Below are 16,047 nucleotides of genomic sequence, written 5' to 3'. Positions count from 1 at the left end.
AACATGGTGGGACTTTGGTGATGGTGGTGAGTTTAAGTGGGTAAAGATGGACAAAATGGATTATACTACATTAATTTCAGATTTTTTGATGATTTAACTTCAATTTTAGTCTAGTTTAGCTTATTTGGTAGCAATTTGAGAAGAGTTGTAACTATATAGGTAGTATTTTGAAAAATTAAGTATATTATGTACTCCCTCCACTTTCCTATTTTCACCCATTTCCCCTTTTGACAAATTATCTATTTTCACCCCATTTCTCTTCTTTCCTTATTTGGACTAACTTTTTCATTCTTTTTTTTTTTTTTTTTTTTTTTTGACAGCTGTAAATAAAGGTACGCCTATCTAGCTATTCATGGCCTTACATGCAAGGCCATGAGCAATCTTATTAAAGTCCCTAGGAATATAACTAATAGACAAACAATGAAAAGAAGTACTAATCGAAAGGATATCATTAAGGATCATCTTAGCAAGATGATGAGGTTTGTGAATGTCTGCCAGGGCCGCAACAAGTGGGAGACAATCCGAAGAGATCTCCAAATGCAGAACCTTTTGTTTAACCGCCCAAATCACTGCATCACGTAACCCTAATGCTTCTGCCTGTAACGGTGTTTCCGCCTTCAGCGCTTTCCCTTCCTTGAAAAGGAGACTTCCTGTTGCCGAGACCACAACCCACCCAATCCCCGCTTTATCCCTCGATTTCCATCCTGCATCCACCATAATACGCACCCGATCACAATTTCCCATTGACGATACAAGGTTAACTGGTTTACTTTCCCGTATCCACTGCATCCTTTCCTCCTCTAAATCAATCATTCTCGGAATATCATCCCCCCGCAACTTTTTCATTCTTTAATCATTCTTTTCACCCACTTACATCTCTATTATTACCTTTTCATTCTTTAATCATTTTTTTTCACTCCACTTACAACTCTTTTATTACTTTTTCATTCTTTAATAAATATTCTTAATATGCGTGTAGAAAGAAATGGGGTGAACAAAAAAAAGTGGAGGGAATAGTATTTTGAAAATTGCTAACTATAATAGGTAGTAGTTTGCCATTTTTCCTAAAAATTATCAATATATGTACTCTGTAACACGTACTTCTCAGTCTAACACTCTAACCCGAAATAAAATGCTACTTAGGATAGAATTTCAGCTACCTTATTTTTCTTTGCTAGCCACCGAAATTAAAGATACTCGTACAAGATTTAAAATTGTGCACCAACACATAAATATAGATCAGGGACCAGCAGCGCTGTACGTAATTCTTTGGGCATTTGCATAAACATTTTTAAAACCAAATGAATGTCACATAATAAACCAAACCAAATGCCACAACAACGTAACTACTCCATATTTGTTAAGAATATAATGAGATGAAGTGCATTTCTTAAGAAACACGGTTTTTTTGCGACCACAGTTTGAAGCAAATTGTTTGGCTGCCAAGCATCTCCAAATCTTGATTATGCTCATCACTTTTTCGGTATATTTAACATTTTTCATGCATATACGATTCCTCTTGAATTAGCTCTAAATTGGTGAAAATAGTGTAATACGAAGAGTACTAAATTTTGTTCTTGGTGTTAAATCAGGTGGAAATGATTTAAACCTCGAAGGCATAAAATGTAGGAGTTGAGAGGTCCGGGTTCGACTACTGGTGGGCGATAATCACTTGGCCACCGGAGCTTTTGAAAAGTGAAGGGTGGCAGTGGCTTACGTGGCCATACTGGTGGTGCGAAAATCGTGGCGGTGATTCAACCCCTCGTCATCCAAAAGAAAAAAAAATTGTTCTTGCTCAAAAATGTACTCCGTACCATGCTATTAATAATTGAGGTGTTGTCATTTTCGACTATGTTGCTCTGACTCGGATAATGTGCTACATGTGGTTGGATTCGTATTTCTTTGGGCTTAATCGTACTTCATATCAACATAAAGCGACATTTCATTTACTAGTCGATACATTAATATTTACTAATAATATCATCTGCGTCTCCAATTTATTTACAATCTTACATAGTGGTAGATCTTGAAATAAAAGATAAAGGAGGCCAAGATTCGAGCACTTACTTTTGTGTGAATACTTATATACTCGACCACCGAGTTAAAGAGGGGCAGACGAATGATAATTTATTCACTAATATATATGTACTTGAATTATTAGCGCCATCCAAACATAACTAAAATCCTCCATTACTCATACTCCTCCCTTCGACCACCACCCCTTCCTCGCACCGCCATCTCTTAGCATTCGACTCCGCTTCTCCATTGTGGGCTTGATCTCCAACTGGACCAGGCCAGTAACAGACTCAAGCACAGCCCATGACACATATGGGCTACATACATCCCATCCCATGGCTTTATCATGGTTCCATTTTATATGGCTTAGCCCACAACAATCTCGTACGTGTCATTGGTGACCTTCGATTCTATGTTTTTACCAAATTTAATGAGTTTGTTAAATCTTACGATTCTATGATCCGATTCTACTCTCACTTTCGATTCCCTTCGATCCAAAGTAAAATCCTGATCCTACCAACTTTAATATGGACTTAAAGTCAGCGGGAGTCAAGCCTATTCCGACATAACTTAAGTCCTCCACTGCCTACACGACTACACCCATCCCGCTAGACATTCTCCCTCCTCCGCACCGCTCCCTCCTTAGGTAGCACCAAAACGGACACGGACACGATACGGACACGGGACACGGCATCCTATGACATTTAGGACACGGGACACATTAATTAAATTTAATAAAATATATATTTTATTAATTATAAACGTTCGATTTTGTTTTTATAAAAGTATTTGATATTAAATTTAAATAAGTGAAGGTAAAACATGTCCTTGATTATAACTCATTTTCATTTACCATCCAAACGCATCTTCTAATTAATCTTTTTCGACAACTTATTTCTCGTTACAGAACATCATTCACCCCAAATGATGTCCAAATGTCATGGACACGCGTCGGACACGACCCAAATACCATGGACACGCGTCGGACACGTACTCGAATAAATGTAGAAAGTTAGACACGACTTTATAGGTGTCCGACACGTTTTGATGTGTGTCCGAGGAATGTCGATGTCTGACACAGTGTCGGACACAAAACGGCTGATAATGAAAAGTGTCCGTGCTACCTAGCTCCCTCCTACAGTCCTACCTTGATTTTCAACTGGACCAAGCCAGTAAGACTCAAGCACAGCCCACAACTTACACATATGGGCTACAAACATCCCTTGGCATTTTTGGTACGTGTCATTGGTGGTCTAAATTCCTCCAAATCACTTTCAAAAAAACAGAATTTTGAAACACAACTTCCACAAAATAATTAAAAAATCTATCCAAACACCAAAATTGTAATTTCCCACAAATGTTCTTAAACTCATTTCCCACCACAAAAATACCAGAATTAACTGTCACACTAATCACACAATCCCAAAACTCAAAAACCCCAACAAAAAATTCAATCTTTATGCAAAATTTTGATCAAAATCCTACTAATTTACATGTTTTTCTGAAAAAGATTGAATCTTTATGCAAAATTTGATCAAAACCCTACTAATTTAGATGATTTTCTAAAAAAGATTGAATCTTTGCACTCAATTTCACCAAAAATGGCAGCAATATCAGCAAGTGGAGTGGGATTAGCTCAAATAAGCACAAATTGCCACCATTCTCAATTTTTAGGCAAAACCCTAATGTTGAAACCCCAATTGAGTTCATCAATACCCTTAAAAACAAGGAGAAAATGTTTGGTTATCGCTTCCGGGTTCGAGTTATTTGACCCAATGAAGGATCTTTTCTTGGGTGTGGGAGTTGGGTTACCTTGTACAGTTATGGAATGTGGTGATATTATTTATAGGAGTACACTTCCAAGGTCTAATGGTCTTACACTTACTATTCCTGGGTTTATTTTGGCTCTTGGGACTGTTTCTTATCTTTGGGCTACTCCTGGTGTGGCTCCTGGGTTTTGGGATATGTTTGTGTTTCAGTTTGTTGAGAGAATTTTTAGGCCTACTTTCAAAAAGGTTGTTTAAATTTCGGGTTTTCGAGGTTTTTGTTGTTTGAGTAAAGGGTTTGTTGTGTTTTGATGTGTTTTTGTTTGGTTTTTTTGATGACAGGATGATATTGTGTTGGGAAAGAAGTTGGGAGAAGGTGCTTTTGGCTCTGTGTATAAAGTTTCTGTTGCTAATTCGAAAAAGCGGTCTGTCAAGGTATTAATTGATTGTTCGATGAGTCTTGTATGAGACGGTCTCATATGTGAAACATATATGAATACTTGTATATTCCTTATCTAATTACTTGATTGATTGGTTGCTGTTACATGTGAAACCGTCTCATATAACTTGTGATTATTCGATGAAAGTCTTTTCTTGTGTAATGTGCAGAAGCTTTAGATATTCATCAAATCTATGGGTGTGTTCTTAGAACTTATTTTTGCTTAATTTAGATAAACATTGCACTGAATTGTTAACTCTACTTGAACCTTGCTGAAGTAAGGCAAAAATAAGCGCTAAAGAACGTACTCTAACTGTTGCATTTTCGACATTTACTCTTGTAAGGTTTTAGGTCATGGTGAATTTGGTGATCATTTTATTTCATTGGTCTTGTTGCTTCATTACTGACTGTTTAGCTGTCCATGAATACGCATTGGTTGCATAAGCGTTTATATGAGATGGTCTTACATGTGAGATCAACCGATTAAGCCTATCATTAAATGACGAATATATAATGATTTGGTTGAGTCTTCCATATGAGGCAATATCGTACAAGAAGCACCGTTATCTAACTTTAGATAGTACAACTGTACAAGTACCTATAACTTGTAGTGACTGTGTGTGTGTGTGTGTGTGTGATAGGAAGATGCTTTGGTCCTGAAAAAGGCAAATGAGTATGGTGCAGTGGAAATCTGGATGAATGAGCGTGTACGGAGGGCTTGTTCCAGTAGTTGTGCAGATTTTTTGTATGGTTTCTTAGAGGTAATGATGCTTGCTGCCTCATCTTGTTAATCAATGGTATTGCTTTGAAAGCGTCTTTTATGCATTTTCCAGACTTCCTCTAAGAATAAAGGTGAATACTGGCTCTTATGGCGTTTTGAGGGCGAGTCGACTCTTGCAGATTTGCTGTATAGCAAGGAGTTCCCCTACAATGTTGGTATTCTCTCTCAGTTTTAGTTATATCTTCTTATATGCCTACAATTGTGTTTTGTAGCTTGTTTATATTTGCGCTCAAAAATCTGGATGTGCATCGTGTTTAATGTTTCTACATTTCACCGTCTGTTTAAACAATGAGATTGATTAATGGTAACTACATCACCACTTTTTTTGTTGCACATTGTTTATTGTTGGCATCGGAAGAGGCATTATTCGACAGATCCAACATGTTTTCTGCCGGGAGACATTCCCTTGATTTCGTTTTCAGTCACTGTCGTTCAACCTGTGCTATTGAACTGTTACACTTAAGAAAAGAGCCTAATGAGTCTGAAACTGAGTCCGAAACTGTTTCAGAAAGGGTTTATATTGTTCGATTCTTACAAATTTTTACTCTTTTAACTTTGATATCTTTTGCAAAATCCGAAAGATCAGTTCATTAGCCCTAATAAACTTGTCAGTGTTTTGACACTATATTGCGGGAAATTTGGAATTCCAGCTACAATCAGTTTGCTATTTCATGCTGTAGGTTGAAACAAAGATTCTAGGAGAGCAACAGAACTTGCCGAAAGGGTTAGAAAGAGAAAATAGAATTGTACAGACAATAATGAGGCAGCTTTTATTTGCATTAGATGGACTTCACTCAACAGGAATAGTTCATCGAGACATTAAGCCGCAGAATATTATTTTCTCTGAAGGTAATTGTCAACAACTGATTAGAAAGGATTGATGAGTTTCACATTGTTTTCCATCTTTCTTTTTGTAGATTTTCCTTACGCTATCTAACCTGAGTCCAGATACCCGCACATTCAAGATCATCGATCTTGGTGCTGCAGCTGATTTACGAGTAGGCATCAATTACATACCCAAGGAGTTCCTGTTGGACCCAAGGTGAGTTTTTTTTTTTTTTTGCATTCTTAGACTCTTAAGAAAGCTCGTCACCATAAAGGAAATTTCTGGATCCGCTACTGATCTTGTCCATTCTGAAGCGGGTTCTTTGACTCCATAAGATAGTCACTGTAGATATCCATTGATGACCTTATACCTCTTCAGATATGCAGCACCAGAACAGTACATCATGAGCACTCAAACTCCATCAGCACCGCCACCACCTGTGGCCGCTGCACTTTCCCCGGTTCTATGGCAGGTACTGCATAGACTGTTAAGCTGGTATTGGTTTACAGTCAATGTAAATGAACGGCTCATCCGTAATTCACACATCTCTTCTACTACTTGACAGCTGAATTTGCCAGACAGATTTGACATCTATAGCCTTGGTTTGATGTACCTACAAATGGTAAGCTTCCTGCATTGGTTATTTTCCTACCGCGACACAAATATAATTATGACAGTCATTTGATGCGATTTGGCCGACATTTTCTTTTTGACAGGCCTTCCCTTCGTTACGCTCTGATAGCAACCTAATTCAGTTCAATCGCCAGCTGAAGAGATGTAATTATGACTTAAATGCATGGAGGACCATGGTTGAACCACGAGCAGCGCCTGATCTACGAAGAGGGTTTGAAATGTTGGACATAGACGGAGGGGTAGGATGGGAACTCTTAACATCTATGGTTCGATATAAAGCAAGGCAACGACTGAGCGCAAAAGCAGCACTGGCCCACCCGTATTTTGATAGGGAAGGCCTCTTGGCTTTGTCTTTCATGCAAAATGTTAGGTTACGATTGTTACGTGCGACACAACAGGACTACAGCGACGCTGCAAAATGGATCACTCAGCTAATGGCACGTTCAGGGACCAAAAAAGACGGTGGATTCACTGAAGCCCAGCTTCAGGAACTCAGAGTATGTATATACACCTATCTCACCGGCTTTTCTTATTTGAGAAACCAAACAAGTACTAGATATCTACACTAATAGCATTCGACTCAACGAAATCTTAGGAAAAAAGAGGTTTCCTGCAGTATCTTAACATTGAAATTTGTAAATGTATATTGAAGGAGATGGAGCCGAGAAAGAAAGGAGGTGCACAAAGAAATGCACTGGCATCGGCCCTTCGATTCCAAAGGAAGGTCCTCAAAACAATCAACGAGAGCATCAACGAGCTCAACCAGACTAGTAAGAGCCTTTGGTGGAGTAGGTGGATCCCAAAAGAGGAGTAAAAAGATCTTGATCTTGTGTATATATATAGCATCACACTTGGGACTTGTCATCTCTAAACTTTGTAAATCTCATAATACCTGTTTAAAATTTTACTGACTGTTTCGGAAATTGTCACCTGAAAAAGTTAAAAACATTCAGCCTTTAAAAGTATTTTCTTTATTGGCTGTTGTAATAGATTGCTGGTATACAGAATACAGATTCAGGTATGCAGAAACATGTACAGCAGTACAGGTTACATCTAAACACCATTACCGTCACTAATGAACATAAGGCGAGTGTAGCCGTGCAGGATACCATACGTTTTACATATACTCCCTCCGTCCCAATTATTTGCTTACCTTTGATTAAAATATCCCTTGCAAGAATAAAAAAGAGTAAACATATGATTGGGACGGAAGGAGTAATCAATACTCGGGATTTATGACAGTCAACACAGCAGTCTATTATCTGTGTCATAAATGTTCCTTCTGGGGACAAACTGTGTGACAAATGTTGTTGCAGGGAGTTCTAATTCATTTATTCATTTTAGACATGACTACATGAGAGATTTGTTCAAGATACTACACATAGCCCCTATTTTTTTTGGACTAAAACTGATATGATTTAAACTGAATTTATAGAATCTGAACTGAACTGAATTTATAGGATCTGAATTGAACTGAAATTATAGGATTTGAACTGAACTTATAGGATCTGAACTAAACTGAACTGAACTTATAGGATCTGAAGTGAACTTAAATTAAGTGACTTTAAGTCCAAAAGAACAGGGCGATAATTGACATTGTTTTTCCACTGTTTTTAATTAGTTTTCGTATTCGTTCAGTTTGTTTCACATTATGTTAATATGAGACGATTCTCAGCTGATGGTCTTTCAAAAGCAATAGAATCTCAATTCAGATGTTTTCTTTTTTCATTTATTTAAAAAGTTTGAATTTAAAGTCGGAACGTATCTCAGATAACACCATAATTTTAGTTAAATTAAACAATAAGTAAAGTCGTTATATCTTATACAACGATTTTACCCGAGTTTAACTGGATAAAAAGGGATCGGACTTGGGGGTTAGGAGAAGGGGGTCATGTAAAGATGGAGGGGGGGTAGTAAAGGAAGTTGGTTAGAAAGTGTGAGAAACAGGTTGCTAGCTAGTAATAATAAGTACAGACATAGACCACTCGCAAACTGTGTTGGTTCATCAATTCATTGCCTGCCTACTACACGAACTATATTGTATTGCATTCATTTCCAACAATATTTCCATCATATAAAGCCAATCTACTACTTGCACTTTCCATTCCTTGAAGATTTTTTCACATGTATAACTACTTAAATTATTAGCTTGGTCCTCTCCGAAAATTTTACTAAAGAAAATGAGATGACGTTTATGGATAAAATTCAATCTCGGTACCACCATCTCACATGCAATATATACATGATCAGTAAACCCTATATAAAGACATGTAAAAGGATAGTATCGAGATTGGTTACCACCTAGTGAGCCAGTACTGATCGAAATTCTAAGGGGCCGAGTAAAACATGAACTTCTTTTTGTTAATGCACTTATTAGGGCTAATTAACCCTTTTTTTTTTCTAATGCAATGTGCCTTGACATTCATTAATTGTATTAAGAGCACACACCAATTCAAACTATTAATTCGGCGCGTTATCAAATGAACCTAGCTTAAATTTGTGATGGATCAAATCCGTCAACATACATAGCCATGTAGGCAATGTAGCTAGCTCACAAGTACAAAACTTATTAGCGGATTTGACACGAATTAGCAGTTCGGTTAAACACGGATCAAATGAGCCAACATATGTAGCCTATGTAGGCAATATAGCTCCCAACTAAAGGGCTTACAGTCTTACACTACATTAGCGGATTTGACATGGATTAGCAGATCATACTTTAAAGTACGAAATCACTGCTTTTATAGGGGTGAGCAAAACCGGTTAACCGAACTGGATTTGAAAACCGGTTCGGTTACCGGTTTTCAAAAACAGATTTTTCCCAAATCGAAACCGCCCCGGTTTTAAACCGGATAACCGGTTTTTTAGCAACTTAAAAACCGGATCCGAAAACCGGTTATCCGAATCTGAATTTATAAACCGGTTTTAATTTTTTTTTACTCCCAAATTGACGCTTTTCAACACAACTCTCCATCCTAACTCTTAAATTCCTACCTAAACCATCATACATCCCCATTAATTCAACCAAATCATACGACTTTGTTTATTTTATGTCATTTTTTTATTGTTTTTTTCCGGAAAAAAAACTAAACCGGTTTAAAACCGATGCCCGTTTTGCTTTTTCAGGACACGAAACAGAACCGGATTTCCCAAAAAAAAAAAATGGTTCGGGCACCGAGCCGGAAAAAACCGAATTATCGGATTTCTTAATTCGGTTATCGGTTTAAAAAATCGGTTCGGTTTATTTTGCTCAGCCCTACTTTTATAGACTAGACACAATTATACTTGTCAAAATTCGACCCGACCCGAAAACCCGACCCGCCCTGCCCATTTTTTAGGGTTACAAACCAGGTTTTTTCAACACGCGACCCGTTCGACCCGAACCCGAAATGACCCGAACCCGAAATGACCCTTTATTTTAGGGTCGAGACCCGACCCGAACGGGTCGACTCGTTGGGTCAAGGGAAAATCATGAATTTTATTAAAAATATTAATATTTACATACTTCCTCCTATTTCCTTATATCTTCCCCTTTCTTTTGGACACAAAATTAAGAAAGAGGAAGAAAGAATGAATAAAGTAGAATAAAGTATTGTAAGTTGTGAAATTTATAGGTGAGGGAAAATAATAAAGAATGAAGGATGAATAAAGAATAGATAAAGTAATGAGAGTTGTTGATTTTTTAGGAGAGGGAAATTAATAAAAAATGAATGAAATTTACCAAAAAAGGAAAGAGGGAAGATAATCAAACTTGTGTGAAAAAAAGAAAGAGGGAAGATAATAGGAAATTGGAGGGAGTATTATATTTGAAATATAGTTAAAAAATTATTTTTTTATTACTTAAAATTAAAAATTCAACCAAAAAGTCAATTTCATATAACTTTTATAATATTTAATAATAGAATAATTATTAAAAAAACTTTATTTTAATAATTATACTATATAATTATTGTATATGATGAATATGATTAAAATAATAATTTTAAATATATTTTACTTTTTTTAAAAAAAATTAAAATTAAAAAAATCGTTTAAAAAATACGTTAAAAATTATTTCTTGACCCGTATTCAGACCCTAACCCAACACGTGACCCGTTCCTGACCTGACCCGACCCGCCCGACCCGTTTGACAGGTCTAGACACAGTCAAATGAAAGTGGTACTAATCTGAGCTATGAACCGCGTTACGTTTAACTGAAGGAAGCATAGATAAATGCGAGACATACGGAGGGATGAGCAAAACCGGTTAACTGAACCGGATTTGAAAACCGGTTCGGTTACCGGTTTTCAAAAACAGGTTTTTTCCAAACCGAAACCGCCCCGGTTTTAAACCGGATAACCGGTTTTTTAGCAACTTAAAAACCGGATCCGAAAACCGGTTATCCGAATCCGAATTTATAAACCGGTTTTAACTTTGTTTACTCCCAAATTGACGCTTTTCAACACACCTCTCCATCCTAACTCTTAAATTCCTACCTAAACCATGATGCATCCCTATTAATTCAACCAAATCATACGACTTTGTTTATTTTATGTCATTTTTTTATTGTTTTTTTTCCGGAAAAAAATTAAACCGGTTTAAAACCGGTGCCTAGTTTTGCTTTTTTAGGACCCGAAACCGAACCGAATTTCCCAAAAAAAATCGGTTCGGACACCGAACCGTAAAAAACCGAATTATCGAATTTTTTAATTCGGTAATCGATTTAAAAAATCGGTTCGGTTTATTTTACTCAGCCCTACGCGGAAGTACGAGTCAAGAATCACTATTTTCCATTTACAAATTACAACAACGAGTACTATTCTCCACTCTATATGCCAACAAACAAACATAACCCCACATGATTGTAAGGTACACATCGCACATTTATATATGCATGACTATGGCCCCATATCATGTGTAATCTACTAGACAATCTTCACCCTGCCCAATTACCTCCACACACCCCATCCCAAAAAACAAAAAATAAAAATCATTGGATTACAAGAGATTTGTCTGCCGGAACCGGATGAGGGCTAGCAGGGACGATCACCCTCGTTATACTAAAAATTATATAGTTACTCCTAGGGGTGCTAACGAGCAGCCAGCCAGCTCTCGCGAGCTTGCTTTTCAAGTCTTCAAGAACTAAAACTCGAAATGAGCCGATCTCGAGCTTTACCCGAAAAAAAATGTCTTCGTTATAAAATTTCATGAAGTTTTACGCAGTGAAATTTCGGCCTCGAGCTTCAAATCAAGCTTATATAAAACTGTTTATTTTTTTAATTTTTTTTCTTTCGATATTTTCAATAATAAGGCTCAAGGGTTATATGTAAAAATATTTGGCAAATCAGCGAGACATTTGATATGTGTAATACAAAAATATAATTATGATAATATATTTTTATAAAATATCAGTAATATCTTATGTAATCACACAAATTCGAGCTTCTAGCGAGCTTTTCGAGTCGAGCAAGCCTTTGCTCGGCTTGACTCGTTAAGCTCTCGAGCCGAGTCCGAGCTCGAGCCGAGCTCGCACGAGCCGAGCTTTGACCGAGCTTTGACCGAGCCGATCTCGAATAGCTCTCGAGCTGTCTCGTCTCATTAACACTCCTAGTTACTCCATTCAACTCCACTCTACCTATTTTCCTTTCGTACACTATTCACAATTATGTGTTCAATTTTGATTTTCTCTCGATACGTAAGTGGAAATATATTCATGTGGGATCTTGTTTGATTCGTCTTTACGAGTATATTAAAAATATCTAACTTTTATATTTTTTGCAAATACGTAGCTAACGATATTTAACGCGTAAAACACGCGTTGACAAACGTGAAAAAAGAAAGTGGTAGAGTGGAGTTGAATAGAGGAAGTAACATTTTCTTAGTTTACCTTATATTATTAATTACCAGTTTGCCCGTTAAAATTTTTCATCCCAGTTAAGTTTAAATCCGAACTCTGCTACTGGATATACCCTACCATACAATTAGGATTACTAATTTATTGTACATTTACAACAAATATAAAAATAAATATAGTGAAAACATATACTCGTAACAAGAAAAACAAGGAAAATGATATATTGTCCACAATCAGTACCTAAGAAAAGCAATCGGGACTATTGTTATCGAACATCAATCAACAAGGAAAATAATGTGATTAGGATGTCTATACTATACTATTTACCTGTTTGCTTTTACTGAAATTTTTCGACCCTTATAAATTCAAATCCCAATTCTGCTACTGATATCTACACCATAGAATTAGGATTACTAATTTAATTAATGTACATCTAAATGAAAACGAATACCCGTAACAAGAAAAACAAGGAAAATGAGATATCGTCCCCAATCAGTACTCAAGAAAAGCAACCGAGATCTATTATTATCGAACCTCAATAAACCACCTCTCAAAAAAATTCATTGGTTTACAAAAAGGATTGTCTCGGAAAATACAATGCACCACTAATTTACAATAATACATCGATCAACAAATCATGAGAAATAATAACAGTGACAATTTACCAAACAATCAACAAAATCATAAGCAATAAATAATCATAAAAGGACGACAAAAACATTTCCGAACTCATATCAAGTTCGCTAATTAATTAACGAGGGTTCCCACAGCCGCTACGCGAAAATAATAACCGAGATCTATCATTATCGAACTCAAACAAAAATCCTTGTTGCATTAAGTTCCCTATAACTGCATTCCCTGCAGGAGACGTAACAGCCTGTAACGCCAAACATTTTACGTCTTTCGCCGTATCGATGAAGTAATTACCCGGTGGCGGGTCGAATACCGAGTCACCCGCGAATACGAGTTTTAAACTCGGTAAATTTAATTTACTCACCCCTGATACATTGTAACAAAGATCAAAAACTTGACTCGCTTTGCTGAGTCGAGGTAGCTTAACTCGGTCCGCCATTTCCTTTACTATTTGACGGTAAGCCGGTTCGGGAAAGAAAGTTAGGGTCGTTCCCGAGTCGATGATGGTTCCGCCGTTTCCCAAGTCGTCGATCCCCCAAACGGAAGGGTTTATTGGTAATTTCACATTTTCAATGATGACGTATAATATTTCAATGTAGTAGAATGTAGTGGCGAATATGTTAGTAAGTAATGGAGTTGATCGAGTATTACGTGAAACGACGCCGTGTCGTCCGCCGATGACGAGGTAGCTAATTTTAGGAGGGGAGATAGTGTAGTCAGGTAAGCAGTAGGAGAAGCGGTTTCCAAACCGCTTCCCTAGTTGCTCTGTGAAGGATAATGGGCCTTTACCAAGGCCCATTACTCCTGCTGCGCCTTCAAATGCCGGCCCGGTAATACTGGGCCCGGACAAGTTGAAGGCGCAGCCGAAAGTCAGGGTGGTGTTGAAGGACGTGACGTCGGTGGAGAGGATCCCGGAGGTGACAGAGCCGTCCGCGTAAGAGTAGGTGTACTGGCAGGAGGAGTGGGGCCCTCTACATTGCTGGTGAGGGAGGAGGTGGCATTTGGTGTGGAGGCAATGGAGAGCCCGAAACGAGCGGGAGCGGCGGAGGAGGAAAGCGGCGCGGTGGTTGCGGTGGTGGTAGTGAGGTTGCCGGGAGGACGAGGAGCGGAGCCAGGTAAGGTCGGACCCAGTATCGGCTACGAGGAGGAGGCGTTGAGGAGGAGTGCCTAGGGTGAGGGAAGCAAAGTATTGGCCGGACCCGGTGGCGGCTCCTGAGACAATAGGGGTGTGGATACGGGGACGGTTACGATGGCGGTGGTGGTGGAGGAGGGAGAAGTGGGTGGAGTTGTTATGGAGGAGGGTGTTGGTGTGGATGAGTTGGAGTTTGAGGTAGTTAGGGGAATGTGAGGTGGTGGGAGATAGGAGGATGAGTAGAAGGGATAGGAGAAGGAGTAGTGAAGTGGGGAGTGACATTATTGGTACTTAGATGTATTTTTGTGTGAATTAGTTATGGTTATGTTTATATACTTGTACTCTTAATAGTAGATATGGCCTTTAAGAAAATTGATGTTTGTCTCTTCGTGAGAGCTCCTGCGACGAGAAAACTATTCACTGTTGTCGAAGGTGAATGCCCCGATTTATACCAGAAATAAGTAAATGTAATGCTGGCATAACTTAAAATGAATGTGTGAGCGTATTCAGAAACTTAAATTTCACCTCGATATTGGTATTCAAATATGGTGTATATATGAAGTTTCAAGTATATATGTATGTAAATAGATCATAATTTGGATAATAAGATGCAGATTCCAGGAGGGTGAACGGGTAATGTCATAGAGTAAACCTCCGAAAATCTCAAAAATTTTAACTAACAAATTAGAAATTCTCAATTTCCAGCGGGGCGACTACCCCTACTAGCCCCCTTAAACCGCCACTGTACGGAGTAGTCCGTGTTAATATAGTTGATTGTCAAGGTGGCGTGGTAGGGGAATCGAAGGAGCGAATTTAGGGTTGAGGTGATATGAGTGAAAAAGAGAGGGAATAAAGAAAAAGATTGAATGCAATAGCTTGATTATAGGTTGCATGATGATTACGTTGAGAAAATTAATGTTGCGTTATTTTGTACCGTACTTGTAATATGGCCCGACCTAAGCTAGTTCATAGAGCTATCTCTTTTGATCGTGATTATAAATTAGCTTTTAGAATCATTACAATGTACGACTTGTGATTGTGCTTTATGTGCGAGTTTTAACCCAATTTGGATTATCTCCATTACTTACTCTTTAAATTTTTTTTATACGAGTTAGATTATTTTGTGAAACGATCTAACGGTTATCGACATAATTAATGGATGACGATATGGAAGAGATGTGGAAAATACATGGATAATAACTTATTTGAGACATGGTTAAGAAATGGAGAGAAAGAAATGAAGATGATTTTTACTCGAACCAACCCTACACGGCTACATTCTAATTACGCCATGCTTTGTTAGGTTTTGGACGAATATACGTCTTGTGACTTGTGTGTGTGTTTTTGCTAGTACTCCGTAATTCATGATCTAGGTCTTAGTGTCCTAGGATGCTCGTGAATCCGTCTCCCTTGTGTATTGACTTCTAATTCAATCATCATTATAATTATGATCGAGTTTTTTTTTTTTTTTTTTTTTTTTTTTTGGTATTACAGTGAGGAATGAGTGTAACATCTTAATTAAAGATAAATATACCCCTCGGCCCTCACAAAATAAGGCTAGTTAATAAGAGAAGTTATGGGAGAGTGTTTAGGTGGTTTTACACTAATTTAGTGTAAAATCGTCTTACATAGGAATTATTGAAAACGAAACCTATTTTTTTTGTTTTTGTTTTAGAAGTTATTTATGTTAGATTCTCTTTAATGGAGTATGTGTTTTGGAGTTTTGGTAATCTATTGTTGAGGTTGGTAGCCTTACTCTACAATTTCAAGTGTTATAAACTTATGTTTTTGGTACCTCTACTCCTTTGAACTTTCAAGCAACGCTTACTAAGCTTCAAATCTTTCAATTAATACTTCCAACCCATGAGAATTTGTGATCAAAGCCTAAACCAACTTTAATCTAACTCAACTAATACTGTATTATCTTCCATTAAAATTTGTTGAACAAAACTTCTACTTACTATTGTCCTATGCTCTATAAATAAATA

The 16,047-nt window shown here is 37.5% G+C and overlaps 3 protein-coding genes across 3 annotated transcripts; 1 reads left to right on the top strand and 2 right to left on the bottom strand.

Moving 5' to 3' along the window:
* Window positions 1-342: 342 nt before the first annotated feature.
* Window positions 343-846, bottom strand: LOC141600528 (uncharacterized). Its single transcript, XM_074420771.1, has one exon. It carries the CDS (start codon window positions 844-846, stop codon window positions 343-345), a length of 504 nt encoding a protein of 167 aa, XP_074276872.1.
* Window positions 847-3,298: 2,452 nt separating this feature from the next.
* Window positions 3,299-7,450, top strand: LOC141598890 (serine/threonine-protein kinase STN7, chloroplastic). Its single transcript, XM_074418704.1, has 10 exons — window positions 3,299-4,031; window positions 4,125-4,217; window positions 4,863-4,982; window positions 5,055-5,153; window positions 5,683-5,851; window positions 5,951-6,044; window positions 6,207-6,300; window positions 6,394-6,450; window positions 6,545-6,958; window positions 7,114-7,450. Exons 1-10 carry the CDS (start codon window positions 3,618-3,620, stop codon window positions 7,273-7,275), a joined length of 1,716 nt encoding a protein of 571 aa, XP_074274805.1. The 5' UTR covers window positions 3,299-3,617; the 3' UTR covers window positions 7,276-7,450.
* A 5,338-nt stretch (window positions 7,451-12,788) lies between these two features.
* LOC141598889 (aspartyl protease family protein 2) lies at window positions 12,789-14,381 on the bottom strand. Its single transcript, XM_074418703.1, has one exon. It carries the CDS (start codon window positions 14,339-14,341, stop codon window positions 13,046-13,048), a length of 1,296 nt encoding a protein of 431 aa, XP_074274804.1. The 5' UTR covers window positions 14,342-14,381; the 3' UTR covers window positions 12,789-13,045.
* Window positions 14,382-16,047: the final 1,666 nt, after the last annotated feature.

Source organism: Silene latifolia, chromosome 9, assembly GCF_048544455.1.
Source record: "Silene latifolia isolate original U9 population chromosome 9, ASM4854445v1, whole genome shotgun sequence".
NCBI classification, from domain to species: Eukaryota; Viridiplantae; Streptophyta; class Magnoliopsida; order Caryophyllales; family Caryophyllaceae; genus Silene; species Silene latifolia.
Note: the sequence above shows the minus strand (reverse complement) of the source record. Positions and strands in the feature narration are given on the sequence as shown.

Excerpts from the sequence above, each read along its gene's own strand:
- LOC141600528 (XM_074420771.1), bottom strand. The coding sequence starts at position 846 with ATGAAAAAGTTGCGGGGGGATGATATTCCGAGAATGATTGATTTAGAG.
- LOC141598890 (XM_074418704.1), top strand. The coding sequence starts at position 3,618 with ATGGCAGCAATATCAGCAAGTGGAGTGGGATTAGCTCAAATAAGCACA. Across the intron at positions 4,218-4,862 it reads CGAAAAAGCGGTCTGTCAAG|GAAGATGCTTTGGTCCTGAA; the intron begins GTATTAATTGAT and ends TGTGTGTGATAG. Across the intron at positions 5,154-5,682 it reads GCAAGGAGTTCCCCTACAAT|GTTGAAACAAAGATTCTAGG; the intron begins GTTGGTATTCTC and ends TTCATGCTGTAG.
- LOC141598889 (XM_074418703.1), bottom strand. The coding sequence starts at position 14,341 with ATGTCACTCCCCACTTCACTACTCCTTCTCCTATCCCTTCTACTCATC.